Source organism: Planococcus citri, chromosome 5, assembly GCF_950023065.1.
Source record: "Planococcus citri chromosome 5, ihPlaCitr1.1, whole genome shotgun sequence".
Classification (NCBI taxonomy): Eukaryota; Metazoa; Arthropoda; class Insecta; order Hemiptera; family Pseudococcidae; genus Planococcus; species Planococcus citri.
In genome coordinates, this window is record NC_088681.1 from 17700244 (window position 1) to 17715938 (window position 15695).

Here is a 15695-nt window from a genome sequence, read left to right on the forward strand (position 1 = left end):
AATCAATTTTCAAACGAATCGGTAATTGAATTTAACGAAAAAATCGCAAATATTTATTAATACAAAAAAAACTTATGTACTACGTGCGGAAAAAATTACAGATTAACTAGATACTCTTAAAAATTCGGCAAAATGATCGAAATTCAAGGGCTACAACAACCTTGTGATGCGGTACACTAAGGTGTACCCATCTTAAAAGTAGTTCTTGTCGCACAGGTTCATGTCCATGTTGGATACAGCTACGATATTGTACCTATGCCTAGTATTATTGGGATTTTCCATCTATTTTTCATTCCAATGTTGCTGCTAGGCAGTTTCATCTCTTATTCTCATCATGTAATTGACCTGGGCTTGTTTAATAATTTTCCCTCCATTTTTATTTAGGTATTTTTAGATGAAATTTTCGAAATTCTCGAACATCATCTTTTTCGGTTCTCGAAAATTATCAAACTGCAAGTATTGAAAATTGTATTGGTATAAAATGAGGCACTTTTGATACTCTCGTTGAAAAAAAATAATATATATATATAGAAAAACAGTAGGATAGTTTACTTTTCCTAAAATTTCAAAAAAAAAAAAAATGAATAAAATAAATTGCGAAGAAGAATTATTGAAAAAACTTAACTGACCTATCAGGACTATCCTTCTAAAACCAAAAATTTTTCAACTCTGATAAAAATTTCGTTTAGAAAATTCAATCAAAAATTTAAAAAATTTAATTTTGAAAAATCAGTTGAAATGGAATAGTGGAAATAAAACACCACGAATCAGTTTTTAAGAAATTGGAACAAATGGGCATACGAGGAAAAGATGAAAAATTTAAAATGTTGATAAAATGGCCCAGAAAACAAAACAAAAAAAAATGAAATTTTGGATACGTATTCGTAAAGGCCACTGTCCCAAAAAAGACATCTCAAATCAATAAAAAAAATAGTACAAATGAGCATGAAAATGTAATAGTTGCAATATTGAATTCAAAAATGTTCCAAAAAACAATGAAAAAATACACATTTTGGAAAATAGATCAGAATAAGTTACAGAAAAATGAACATGAAAGTTGGAATTTCAAAACAAAACAGCCCGGAAAAAATCGGATGTGCAATAAAACATTAAAATTTAATTATTCATCAATTCTTCACTATTCCAAGTATTTATCGTCTGCTTGTGAATATGAGGGGGTAGCCGATTTTACTCTTGATGCCGAGTCCCATATTTAGATGATCTTTTGTGAATTCCTTGACACGAGTTGATATATGATAATTGAGCAAAATGTAAGCCATTTGCGTTTTATTGAACATCATCGCATACTTTCCACCTGTAAAGAGATTAGCACATGGTATTAAAAAATTGTATCATGATTTGTTGTAAATTTTGGCAAATATTTTGTTATTTACCTATGCAAGGTCTTGGTCCAACTCCAAGACTCAGATCGCTAATTTTAGGACGTGCTTTTATCGCTTCCTCGGTGAAATGTTCGGGATCGTATTTATCTGGGTTTTTGTACAGATCAGGATCGTAATTCGCGAAAGTTATGAATGTCACAACGAACGTATTTTTTGGCACTATCATACCATCTGAATATGGGTAAAATAAATAAAGAAAAATTACCCACTCGTGTCGTTATACTTCTGTACCTAACAAGGGAACCTCTTGAGGTGTGTCACACTCCGATTTGAACGGGACCGCAATTTTTGGAAAGAGCAAAGTCTAAAACCCCCAAAACCAAATTTTCAGCAGCCCAAGTTCATTTTTCGATTTTTGGCGAATTTTTGAAAATTCAAAATTGACTGTTTTTGGCGATTTATGCTTTTTTTTAAAAAGTAGATACGTTCTTGATCAGTAAAAATGGTCAAAATAAGCCCCAAAACTAATATCAATTACCCAAATCCAAATTTTACCATTTCCAGCCATTCTGGAGCCTCCAGCGCGATTTTTCAATTTTTCCAGAATTTTGAATTTGCTCCCGAAGGCGTGAATATGAAGTTGGACAGCTAAAAATCGAGTTGTATATTGCACTCGACCTGTTTAACGAGTTTATTCACATTTGAGCCGATTTTGAGAGTGACACTTCAAGAGTGGTTTCTTGAGGTGTCACTCCCGCTCCAAAACGGCTGGAAATGGTAGAATTTGCGCTCCGGGGATTAGTTCTTGAAGAAATACAGCAATACGCACAAATTTCAAAAATTTCCTCACAAACGGTTATTTTTTGAGTTTTTTGATTTTTTAATTTTGAAAAAAGCTGGTCAAAAGCCACTTTTGAGGTGTCACTCCCGAAATCAGCTGAAATGTAGATAAACTAGTTAAACAGGTTGAGTATAATACACAACTCGATTTTTAGCTGTCCAACTGCATATTCAGGCCTTCTGGAGCAAATTCAAAATTCTGGAGAAATTGAAAAATCGCGCTGGAGGCTCAAGAACGGCGGGAAATTGTGAAATTTGGATTTGGGGGGTCAGTTTTGGACAAAATACAGCAATTCGCGTGAATTTCAAAAATTTCCACACAAACGGGAAACTTTTGATTTTTTGGATTTTTTAATTTTGAAAAAAGCTGGTCAAAAAACCACTCTTGAGGTGCCACTCCCAAAATCAGCTCAAATGTAGATAAACTCATTAAACAGGTCGAGTATAATACACAACTCGATTTTTAGCTGCCCAACTTTATATTCACGCCTTCTGGAGCAAATTCAATATTCTGGAGAAAATGAAAAATCGCGCTGGAGGCTCCAGAATGGCTAAAAATAGTAAAATTTGAATTTGGGTAATTAATATTAGTTTTGGAACCTATTTTGACCATTTTTACTGATCAAGTTCGTACTTTAAAAAAAAAAGCATAAATCGCCAAAAACAGTCAATTTTGAATTTTCAAAAATTCGCCAAAAATTGAAAAAAGAACTTGGACAGCTGAAAATTTGTTTTTGGGGGGTTTTAGACAATGCTCTTTCCAAAAATCGAGGTTCCGTTCAAATCGGAGTGTGATATCTCAAGAGGTTCCCCTGTAAGTAGAATCGTCGTCGTCATAGTTCCTTGTCCTTTACAGGACATTGGAAATCGCATTTTTGTGGTACCCTAACAGGGATGAGGCGAATGCCTATTGCCACTGCGATTATTCTGGGGAATCGACGTTGTTTCGAGCTTCCACTAGTAGTTTCCCGTTGCTTTCTAGTGACATCTACACAAGCACCTTGGAGCTAGCCGGGTAGTTTAGAGACCCTGAGCTCCTCAGTGTTGACCTCTATAGACGCTCGAACCAGATGAGAGAAAAATCAGCGGCTCAGGTGTGGAACTGTGGATACCTACCTTTTAATACAATATCCTTATGAATACGTCTGTTAGTTAATGCCACTGGACTGAACATCCGTAATGACTCTTTGATGCATTGTTCCAAATATGGCATATTATTGTAAATATCGTGTTGGGTCAATATACCATCATCGGTCTCGAATTTTGAAATCTCTTCGTATACCTTTTGCTGTAACAACATGGGTTGTTTTAGTCATTGATGAGTTGGTGAATTTCAGTCTATGTTTGGGAACTTGAATCTTTGTCAACTTACCTGAATATCTTGATGCATTGCCATCATCAGCATTATAAAGCTTGTGTTCAATGGTGACGTTTCAACTGACTTTGAAAATAAGAAAATCGGAGGTTAGCATAAATCAAGTTCGGGGTTTATCTGTGGCTGCAAAAATCTAACATGCACGTTATAATCGACTTTGCACTTACCGCTCCCATTAGACCCAATAATTCATCCCTCATACGTGTTTCTGTAACGTCGGGTTCTTTGAAACTGTACCTCACGAGTGAATCGATTACTGCTTTGGATTTATCAACTGCAACAGAAAATGAAATTTGGATTTGGAAACTTTCAGATCAGTTTGATTCTTGGAGTAGGAATGAAGATCTTTTAGAAAGGCAATTTTTTCAGAAAGGCAAAGATAAGCCATTCAAATAGATGAAAGTTCTCAAAAATGAAACCATGTAAGTGACCCTCTCGATAAATCCAAAATTTCCTCTGGTAATTATTTTTGAAAAACAAAAAAAAATTGAAAAAATTATAATTTGTGAACGCGGAGACGAAAAAAGATGAAATTTAATTTGTACCCTATTTTCGAAGTCTCGAGTCGGTTTTTGATGATTTTGAACTGTTCTGGAGCTTCCAGCGAATTTACAGATTCTCTAGTTTTCAAATGAATGAAATTCAGCACCTATAAACTCGGTTTTTCCATCTTTGTAATTCTTTTGATCGATTAAGGCAGTTATGTATTTCCAAAATCTTTTTGTGCCAGTTCAAATCCAAAATTTTCTCCAGGTAATTATTTCTGAAGAAAAAAAAAAACGTCTCATTTTTTTTCAAAAATGATCACTGAAGAGTTTGGAAATCTGATGGAGGCTCCAGAACAGTTCTAAACCATCACCATTCGTCTCAGGAGGGTGAAAAATAGGTTGCAAACCAAATTTCAGCTTTCAAGGTCAGCTTGATAAAATTCTAATTTTTTCACATTTTTGGCTGGAGGAATTTTTAAAAATTTGCTAAAAATCAAAAAATGTATTTCAACCTGTGAAATTTTGGCTATTGGGGTATTTTGGAGTCCATTATCGATTCCTATTCTTCTGGAGTTCAAAATGTATTGTGCCGGTTGGGATACCTACTTTCCTCGTAAAAGTAGGTACCTACATTTTTGAGACATTTTCCTTCGTTTTTTGATCTTCAGATCAGCTCGAAGCTCTTCCAAATTGATCTAGGAGTTTCAAATTTGACATATACAAAGAAGAGGTGCCACAGAAATCCCTTTTGGGTGTTTCAAACTTCTAACCCAACTCATTCACTCTTCTCCAAGACCATTATGGTTCGCTTTAGGTACGATGGAGAAATTTTTTCAACACGTGTGTCCTTACCTTGATCAAATGCGTCATTATCACGTCGTGAATTTTGGTAATCTTCGATGCTTTTTCTTAACACCTGATACAAAACAAAGAAAACGAAAACAGAATCGTGGAAAATTGCACCATTTTTAAATTAGATTAAAAAGTGAATTGAAAATATGAAGGATTACCGTTGTCGGATAATGCTGAAAGTTGTGGATAGAATCTGTTTTACCTATCATGATTAAATACAACCAGTTAATATGAGTTAGCATCAGCCAAGGGAATTGGATACGTTTCATAATGAGCTCAATGGTGCTGAAAAAGGCGATAGGTGCAGCGTTTCTGTAGTGTTCAGGTTACTATACTTAATTACCAATTTATCTACGCATTAATTAAAAATCTTACTCGTGTACAGCAGTGCAAAACTGTTCCCCGATTCTTCCACTAGTTTTAATCGAAACGCCAAATGAAGTTTCTAGTTAACACGAATGCAAACAAAAATAATAATAATTTCGAATATATGTGTGCATAGCTGGAAAGTCCAAGTCAATGTAGGTAGATTCTTTCCCCCTCAATGTTATTACCTGTTACTACGTCCAAAGTTGCTTTCATCATTAATTCCCAAACATCAAATTCCTTGCCACTGTTAGCAACTGGTTTCAGTTTTTCAACGAGTTCCAGGGAATTACTTTTGAACACTTCTTCATATTTCGTCAACATTTTTGGGCTGAAAGCTGGCCCAAGCATTTTTATGGACTTCTTCCACTCTTCATCTAGAAATTTCAGTTCATGTTGTCAAGAAAAATTTACCATTTTTTTTAGTGGAGTAACTTATGGGTATGCAGTAACGTGCGGAAGTAAACTCGAGTGTTGAAAGCCAACATTGTCTGTATGTAGGTACATAATAGTCTATAACCAATGTGCTGTTAGTGAGCACACGGTTTTGAAAATGAACAAAAAAAAACAACTTTAGAAGCATGGATACGTTTTTTGATCCCCCCCCAATAGCACCTTTTTTTTCGACACTTCACGTGCATTTTTTCTAATTTTGAATTTTTAAATACATTTTCCCCATATTTTTAAACATGTTGGTAACTATTTTTTGAAATATTGTAGAAGTAGATTACATATCGTTTTATAAAAAACATAAAAAATTGGTTTGTTTTTTGAATTGGAAAAATAATGTCAGCATTCAACTTTCTAGGTACCTACCTAGGTAGCTTAAGAGTTTCAAAATAAATAATGAGAAAAATGAGGGGAAAAAATTGGAGAAGATAAGTAGGTATAGCCCTACACAACAGGTATTATTATTTTTTTTAGCACGAAAAGGAGCTTTCTTCATTCTATATTTTCAAAAAAATAAGAAGCATTTTCTGAATTATAATTTTGTAAAGGACAGTTGTTTGGACACAAAACTCAAGTTGAGAATATCCTCGTATTTCAAAATTTCACAAGTTGTCTAAATGGTTGAAAAACTGAAAAAATTCGAGAAATTTTGCCCTTATGAAAAAATAAGCGAATCAGGGAATTTTTGAAATGAAAGTTATTATTTAAGTACCTACAAAAAATTATTACCTACGTTGCTTATTTTAAAATAATTTACTTTGGATTTTGGTTTTTCATTTCTTCTTGTTTTTTAAAAATAAAAAATACTCGGATACTCCTCTCTTCCCCAGGGCTCTTAAATGCGTGGTGGAAATTGTTTTCCGAATTTTATTGCTTAGATTAGGTAAATATCATCATAGGGTAACTTTGTCAAAAAAAGAAAAACAGGAGATTTGATAAACTAGAACTTGAAAAGTCGTGTAATGTGAGAATATTGAGAAATGAATTTTTCTTCATGAGACTATTTTCGGAGGGAGGGGGTGGGGAGGGAGTCTCGTGTTTCAAAATTTCTGAAGACTACCTATCAATATTCTCGTGATTATTTAAGGTGGAGAGGGGGTTTCGACTATAAATTAAAAGTAAATACATTGATACTTACGGGTGGGAGAACAGGAGGAGGGAGTCGAATGCACTAAAATTTAGAAAATCAGACGTAACTTCATCTAATCCAAAAACTTTTGATCAAAGAATTGAGATAAGTTGGTACCTACAGTCCTAAACTGATTTCGGGAACAAGCGAATTTGAAGTGAACGCTCTCAGATTTTTTCTAGAGATGAATCAAGTAATCATTTCGAAGGAATGGAACTTCATTTTGAGAGCTCTCGAATTGGGCAAAATTGATATTTTAGCTTTTACCGGGGAGGTTAAACATTAATCTAAAAATTTGATAATTTTTTCTACGTTCTGTTGAGGTTGTTTGATTGTAATTTTTTACCAAGCTCCATTAATTAAAAAAAAAAAAATGAAAGAAAGACCCATCACAGTGCATAAATTTTCTCAAATGGACGTTGTGGAGTGAGTCAAGATTAGTCTCTGAGGTTCGCTTTTCATGTATTTTTTTGCTATTCAAGTCGAATAAGTCACTGATACCTGAAAAACATACCTATAATTAAGGTACCACTTGATGTTTGAGTTGAAATTTTTTTTCGAAATCGAACGATTTAGGTACTTTGATATAGAGAGCGATAAAATTCAAAGATTCAAAATATTTACCGGAACCACGTTCCTTATTGATCCTTTCTTCATGGACAATGGGGGATAATTGTGGAATAAATGAAAAAATTTGCTTCTGACTGACATTTAAAAAAATTCACTCTCTTTTTCCATTTCGCTAATTTATATTTTTGAAAGATCTGCAAAATTGAAAAAATTATGGCCTCGAAAACCAAGAATCTGAAATACTGCACACACTTCTGAGTATTTTAAATTGAATTTGTAATGTTTTTATTTTATTTTTCTGACCAGAACGTTTTTTTTTTTTTTTTTTTTTTTTTTTTAGTTTAAAATAGCACCAACTTTATTTTCAATTTCGACCTTGTTTCTAAGTTTTCATTACGTCTCGAGAAATTTTCCGCACGTCACTTCTGATGCGTTCATGTGCTTATCTCTGCATAACTTACATGGTCCGCTTAGTATCGATGTACCGAGCCACTCATCTCCTGCTCCAAGGAAATCACGATGCGAGCTTTGAATTAGAATTGTCTATTAAAAACAATATTAGGCCATCGTATTATTAGAAGTAGGTCTAGGTACTAAAAGATCAATTTTTGTGAACATCTAAAATATCTACTAACAGCAATATCGTCGTATTTTTTCAAAAGTAAACACGGTGTGGGCCCGAGCCAGAACAGGACGCGATGATGCAGTTTAAAAATATTTTCAAATCTTGCTCGTACATCTGATGGATATATGCATATTAAATTAATGATACATTGGTAGCAATTAAGGATGAAATTACGTATTCGAGGTGAGCCAGATTACCATCCAAGGGACCAAACAGCATGTTCGCGTTTCCAATCAATAGGTACTTCCGATACGAAGGGAACCGTTCGAGAAGTTCGTAAAATCTCTTATCTTTAGGTTTGCGAAGATATTTGATCAAAAGCACGATTATAATTGCGCATGCTGATATCTGTATCACGTTCATATTGAAAGGGAGAAAAATCACACACAAAAACAAAACAAAACCACACAGCAAAAAATCGAAACCAATTTTCGATCAAATCGGTGATAAAAAATTGAGAGCTAGAAAACCACGACAACCCATAAAAGCCAAACAATTAAGTATCAATTTCACGTGAAAAATTCACTCCAAGCAATATTCGCGAACAACAACCTTCGTACATATGAGGAATAAATGCAGTATATCGTATAAGAATCGTCCTCGTCACGTATAGTTTCGATGTTGAGAAACAGTTAGTTACAATTAGTTGATTGAAGGCTGGGGTTTTCCATTTTTTGATTTTATTTTATTTTTCTATGGGGTGGTAGAAGTAGGTATATCCATAAGATCCAGTGAACTTGTTAGATGCTGGCCTATGTCCAAGATTCTTCGTCAGTAGCTTCATCTTTTTTATTTACTAAATGAAAGGCAGTCGTAGGATTTTCCTCTCTGTGTTTTTTTTTTATGTTTAATTCACACGAAGAAATACATTTAATAAGTACGTACGAGCATTATTAATTACTGGTAGAACAGGTTTATTTCCTGATGTTAGTAAACTTTTTATTTGTGTAGATGCAATACCTACAGTACTGCATGTTTCAACATTGCATTCATAATGTTTATAGCTAGAGCTACTACCTGCCTACTTAAATTACTTATTTAGAATTGAAAAAAAAAACGCTTCTCGATTCATCACATTGATCCGTCGATTATTGCATTATCGCATTGAATTTGTTCTGCTCGTGAATTTTATTGGATAGCCTATTTTACTTCGGATACTGAGATCTGTTTTCAAGTCCATTTTTGTGAATTCTTTAACGTTGGTTGATAGATGATAGTTACGTAAAAGTTGAGCAATTTGTGTTTTGATAGACATCATCGCATACTTAGCACCTGTCAAGTAAATAAGTACATATTATAATAAATTAAAATACGTAAGTATTCCCATTTAGAGAAGGTACGTCTGAATATCTCATTCCAGAAAGCTCGACAATGTTAATGTTGCCCAGAATTTTTAGCTGAATCGTGTTTTGAAAAATTCATCCTTGTTTGATGCCCCACACCCTACTTTCTCGTCTCACAGCTTTTGAAAATTACAAAGAAGCATCATCTGAAAAATTATTTTCATTTTTGAAAAAAAATTGTACCTAATTTTTGAAATTTTTCTGACAATTTTAAATTTTTTTTCAGAGTTTTAGGACGAATGTGTGCATTGAGAGCACACTTTTGATTGCAATGAACATATTCGTTTTTTCAAAAAAAAAAAAAACTCCGAGTAACATTCTACGATTGTGATGTTACATATTTTTATGAATTTCATTTTCTGGCAATTTTACAAATCAAAATTTTGCAACTTCGGAATTTTTTCATCAATGCATTTTCTAAGCCAATCAAACACTCCAGGAAAAAATTGAATAGGAACAAAAATTGAAGAACATCACTATCTCAGTCTACTAATAGATAGGTAGGTAACAATATAGGGAGCATCAGTTTTCACTCTTCGTCCTTTCTCTTTCAGGAAGTTGCTGAGGATTTTTAGTTCAATCGTGTAAATCTGCCTTTGCATGGTCATTCAACCCCCCTCCTCTTTCGACATGTCACAGCTTTTGAGAATTGTGGAAAAAGCATCGTCTCAGAAATTATTTCTATTTTGGAGACGAATTTTCAATTTTCACAATTGAATTTAGTGGGCTAATTTGAATAGCAAGAATGTGCACAATTTTGTTTGTTTTGTTCATATCTTACTTTCTACGATTTTGATATTAGGTAACTCACTTTTACGAATTGCTTTTTTTGAACGATTTTCATGTTGACGTTTTCAAACTTCTGACATGTTTTTTTTTTTATTATTATTTTGATCGTTGTTTTTTACCTAAAATTGTGCGCTCAAAAATAAAGTTACCTAAATTGTATTTTTCATCATTCATTTGTTTTTTTTTCTGCAGAATTCGTTGATTGAAATTTTTTCACATTTTTTATCGACAGATTTTCTGGGTCTACCCAACATTACTCAATTCAAAAAAAAAAAAATGAATAAGAAAAAAATTTTGCAAAACACGAAATTTTCTACCATGAAAGTTCAATTTGTTTTTTCCCTTGAATTTCAAAAGGCATTTTTCATGTCAGCTTGTTCGATTCGCACCATTTAAAAATATTATTTGGTTGAATTTTTCATTATCATCAGAAATTTTCCATCAAAGTACAATTTTATACGATTTTGATGACAATTTATGCCACTTTTTCCAAATCACTTTCAAAAAATTTCAATGCATGAAGTTTCTTTTGTCGTGAATGTGAAATTGCGTAAGTGATTGATTTTTTAATACCATTTTAGTTAAGTTTCTTCTATTTTGTTGATATTTTATTCATTTCGTATACCTATAGATTCTTGAATAATTTCAGGGCGAGTTTTTCCAACTTTCTGTTCACCTTTAGCAAGGGTTACAAAGTTTTATACGATTCTCAGATCAATGAGCTTGAAAGAAAGCAAAAAAAAGCAATTATTTACCAATGCAAGATCGTGCCCCATACCCAAATGTCAGTTGACCTGTTTTGGGTCGTTGTTGTACAGCTTGATCACTGAAATGTTCCGGATCCCATTTGAAAGGATTTTCATACAAATCGGCGTCGTAATTTGAGAAATGTATAAATGTTACAACCAATGTATTCGCTGGAATTATTTTATTATCTGAAATTAGAAAGCCAAATTAAAAAATCATCGTTATACTCGAAAGGTTGGAGGACCTCAGGGGGGTTAGAGGTGAGGAAAACTGTAGGTAAATATACAAGTAAGTAGGTACCTGCCTTTCAAAATGATTTCTTTATGAGTGCGTCTGCTAGTTAGCATCACTGGACTGAACATTCTCAATGTTTCTTGTATGCATTGTTCGAGGTATCTGAAATTGTTCAAGTGAGTCTCGTTGAGCATTTCATCATCTGCTACGAATTGTGTAATTTCTTCGTATACTTTTTGCTGCAATCGAAATTTGTAAAACAAAACAATTAGAAATCAAAAGTAAAAGTTGAGTTAATGTTCATGAGCTAGACTTACTTGGATATTTTGATTCATAGCGAGCATCAACATCAGAAAGCTAAGACTTAGTGCAGTGGTTTCAACTCCCTTTGATGAAAAAAAATAAATAAATAAACGTAATTTGGTCATGAGCTTATAGCCAAAGTGCTAAACCAAGGAGTAGCTCACCAATGAGGGGAGATGCTTACCGCTGAAATGATATGTAATAATTCGTCTCTCATTCGTATTTCATTGAAACTTGAATCTGTCACACTGCTCTTGATGAGTAAATCGACTACGGATTTGGATGTATTCGCTGAAATAAGTAATGATAAAGTATGAGAAATTCAAGTACGTGTTTTTTTTTGCTCATGAGAATTTTCTTGAAACATTTTTTTAAAAATATTGAAAAATGTTAATGTCTTTGAAATATACGCATACCTTGAAAATCTTGAATATTATTCTCTATGTTTTCTTGTAGTATCTAAAAAAATCGATTTCTTGGATTAAATTTTAAAAATGGAATCAATTCATAATCCAAATAAACAATCTTTACTTACTTTTGTTGGCAAACACTGTAAATGATCTATGCATTTGATTTTTCCACTAATTCTCAAATAAATCATGTAGATGTGGTATGAAAGTAGCCAAGGCCATTGAAAACGTTTCACTCCATGTTTAAGACCCCTAAAAATCCCATAAAAATGTATATTTTTACTTAATGGTTGAAATTATTAAAAAACTAAACTAATCCCAAAAATTACGAAACATACTCTATCATCGCTTCGCAAAATTCTTTTCCCATCTTTCCACAGAGTTGAATGGAAATGCCCATTGCATTTTCTGTTCTTGTCATGCATGAAAAAACATTTTTTTAGAATAAAAATAAGTTATAGCAACTTGTTAATTAGAGATTTAAAAAAAATCAATAATACTCGTAGGTACTTAGGTATATAGGGAGTGAATATGTACTTTTAGTTTCGTGGAAAATCAAAGTTCATGGTTACTTTTCTATATACTTGGATGTCCTATCTTATGAGGTTTTAAACTTCGAACTTGACTGAAATTTACGTTGCACAGAAATCAAAACGCCTTCAGGCTATTTTTCTTCGTATCGTTTTAAAGTATGGTAAGTACAAGTTTTTAAAACCATACTGTAATTAAAAGATAAGAAGATGGGAAAATATTAGAGTATTTTTTTCGTGGGTTTTTCTCAATTCACGTAATCAAATCAGTGAACTACATATAAATGATAGCTATTTCGGTACACCGACTTCATTATTGATATATGTTTTGTAAAGCAAGACAAGTATGTAGATTTCTTTCACCTTACCAGTAATGCCATCCAGATTCACATTCATCACCCAGTCCAAAACGTCTATTTGTTCTCCCATTTCTGCAACAGGCTTCAGATTTTCAACAAGACTCGAGGCATTTTTGTTGAAGACTGTCATATATTTTGAAAGCATATGTGAGCTGAAAGCAGGTGCTAGCATTTTTCTGGACTTTAGCCATTCTTTATCTAAGAAATATTGAACACAAAAGTACCTAGTGAAAATTATCGGTATTTTTGCATGGTATGTACCTAATTGAGCAACTTACATCTAGCATTTAGCAAACCTATACCCAGCCATTCATCTGTAGCTTCGAGTATGTCGCGATCCTGACTTTGATTCAAAACAACCTGTTGAAAAATCTCATGCAGGATACTGAAATATGAGCTATGGCAGAAAAAAACGGAGTGGCATGATTTGATTCAAACTCTGTTGAAAGTTGGAAGAGTAGGTACATAGTTGGAAAAGGGAACCGAACAGAAAAAATGTGTTGAATTGTCTTCCTTCTCCATCACTATTACATCTCGAAACAAAAGTGGAAAAATTGAAAAATTGGGTCCATGTTCAATATTCATGTTCTGCCTTCTATTGAAGAGAGAGGGGTGTGAATCGACCTCGACTTGAGGGGAGAAATTAGCTAGGCACTTATTCAGCTCAAATTTTTTGCAGTACGAGAAGAGCTAAAATAAGTGAGATTTCAACTCATCCTTTATACTCTTCCCTACAATTCCAAAAAAGCAATAAGGAAGGACTTTGCCCATTTAACATAGAAAGCAGTGAAATTATATATTCTAATTACCGCGATGTCGTCGTGTTTTTTTAGAAACAAAATCGGTGTGTGACCAATCCAATATATTACACGATCATAAGGCTGCATTATTTTTTCCAATCTTCCCAGTACACCTATAATAGTTCAATAAAAAATTAAATCATTGCGATATGAAATTACATAATCAGTCTATAGGTACCTATCAAAATACGTGCTACGATTGTGCGTTTTGATTTTTTTGCTAGTCATTCAGAAAGAAAAAGGAGGGGGCCGGATATTTCAAAAATTGTAGAACATTACCTTGAGCCTTAAAAAATTGTTGTACCATTAGCCTCCCTCCCCCAAGTTTAAAAATTCAAGTTATTTAAAAATTTTCCGTTTCTGCATCAGAGTCTTTCTAAAAGAACCTTTTTTCAACAAAAAAGCTACCCTTGTCCCCAAATTATTTTGTTACCTTGCATGATGGAGCCTCCAACTCTTGGGATTTTTTTTCAGGGGAATAAGTAAAGATTTTTACGAATATTTAATGATGATGATATCTTTATGGCTTGTACTGTTCTGTAAATTGTTTTTCATTTCTGGTCAGAATCCTCCTGAATAAAACCTTTTCAAGAAAACTCCTCCCTAGCTGGCCTCAATATTCGTCTCTTTGTATGAAGCCTCCAAAGTTGAAAAGAAAAAGAAGAAAGGTTCAAAACCGAAACACATGGCATTTTTTTGAGAATTTTCAATATCTAGGAAAACCTCTTCTGATTATCCAACTTCCTTTTGAAAAAAGACCTCCCTTATTGGTTCATAATTTTGTGAGAAATTAAAAAAAATCGATAAAGGTTTTTTTCTAATAAATGGGAGGGAGGGAGGGGGTGTTTGGAAAAATTCTCACACTGAAATGAAAAATTTTCGAACATTATGTTACTTACATTGATTTTGATTTATTCCATTTACCTACATTGATTTCTTGCAACATAGAAAGGCTTCATGTAAAGAAACAAAACTAGAATTATTATTATTATTTTAAAATTAATGTATTTGTACCTATAGGTACCTACATCATAAGGAGATTTTTATTGTGACTCAATTTTGGAAAATTTTAATTTTCAGGAAGTTTTTTTTTTAATTCGCACCTTATTGTAAATAAAAATGAACAATTTTGTGAGATGGGAACAGAAAAAAATCGTGATTTTTTTTCAGTGTAAGAATATGAATCAAAGATGAATTCTTGGGTGATGCTGATGACTTTTACACCTGATGAGTTACTTTATACTTATAATTTTTTCGAAATTGAAAAAACACTTCTAGGATGTAGACAAAGTTTTGTTAATTTTTAAAAAAAATCACTGTGGTCAGAAATAGTTGATAAAAATTAAAAAATACACCATCATGCAAAATTTCAGGTGTAAAAATTTAAGTGCTTATTTACCAAATTCTGAAACAAAATGAAAATTGAGAAAATATTAAAATTTGACGTAATTAAGGTATTTTGGGTATGGGTAGGTACCTATATATACACTCTATTTGTAACCTCCATCTGTACACTGGTGCGGTTTGGGAACTGTTTTGAAACCCCCTGTAGACTTTTTGAATTTTCAGAATTTTCCAATTTTGGCCCAAATTCGAAAAAGGATATATGCACCCTCTGAAATTTTACACTTGAAATATTTCTGGATAATTTTTCAATGTTTTCTTTTTTAATTTAAAATTTTCACGAGTGTTGTAAGCAATTATGTACTTATACTATTTCAAGAATTTTACTTTACCTTCTGTCGAACCAATGAGTAGGTGCGCATTTCCAATCAAAGGGTAGGTTGGATATGAAGGAAACTGCTCTAGTAATTCATATAACCGTTTGTATTTCTTTTTATGAATAAATTTCGCTAAAATCGCGAGTACGATTAAGCACAAAAACACTTGTATGATGTTCATTGTTTTTAAAACAAGCAACTACGAACCGTCATCTTAGTAAGCGTGTCTTTAACTCATAATCAGTTGGTGGAAATTACAATAACTAATTAATAAAAATTTCACGCCTTGATGTCGAATACAGTGATTATTGAAAAAAAAGAAGAAAAAAAAAGATAAATTGCCTCATCTGCATTGTTGCCGACAGGTAGCCAGACCCGTCTATGTTTACTTTGATTCAGTATTCCATACCATGATACCTAC

General features: G+C 33.0%; 2 protein-coding genes across 2 annotated transcripts; both read right to left on the reverse strand.

The window, feature by feature from the left end:
- Window positions 1-940: 940 nt before the first annotated feature.
- On the reverse strand, window positions 941-8665 carry LOC135846422 (cytochrome P450 4C1-like). The gene is made up of 12 exons (XM_065365507.1): window positions 8236-8665; window positions 8049-8152; window positions 7875-7956; window positions 5453-5641; window positions 5274-5343; window positions 5057-5183; window positions 4899-4962; window positions 3726-3832; window positions 3556-3624; window positions 3300-3471; window positions 1395-1574; window positions 941-1315 (listed from the first exon to the last, which is right to left on the reverse strand). Exons 1-12 carry the CDS (start codon window positions 8399-8401, stop codon window positions 1152-1154), a joined length of 1494 nt encoding a protein of 497 aa, XP_065221579.1. The 5' UTR covers window positions 8402-8665; the 3' UTR covers window positions 941-1151.
- A 2252-nt stretch (window positions 8666-10917) lies between these two features.
- Window positions 10918-15483, reverse strand: LOC135848321 (cytochrome P450 4c21-like). The gene is made up of 11 exons (XM_065368217.1): window positions 15290-15483; window positions 13563-13666; window positions 13032-13113; window positions 12763-12951; window positions 12203-12272; window positions 11990-12116; window positions 11871-11913; window positions 11639-11745; window positions 11469-11537; window positions 11222-11390; window positions 10918-11105 (listed from the first exon to the last, which is right to left on the reverse strand). Exons 1-11 carry the CDS (start codon window positions 15453-15455, stop codon window positions 10918-10920), a joined length of 1314 nt encoding a protein of 437 aa, XP_065224289.1. The 5' UTR covers window positions 15456-15483.
- Window positions 15484-15695: the final 212 nt, after the last annotated feature.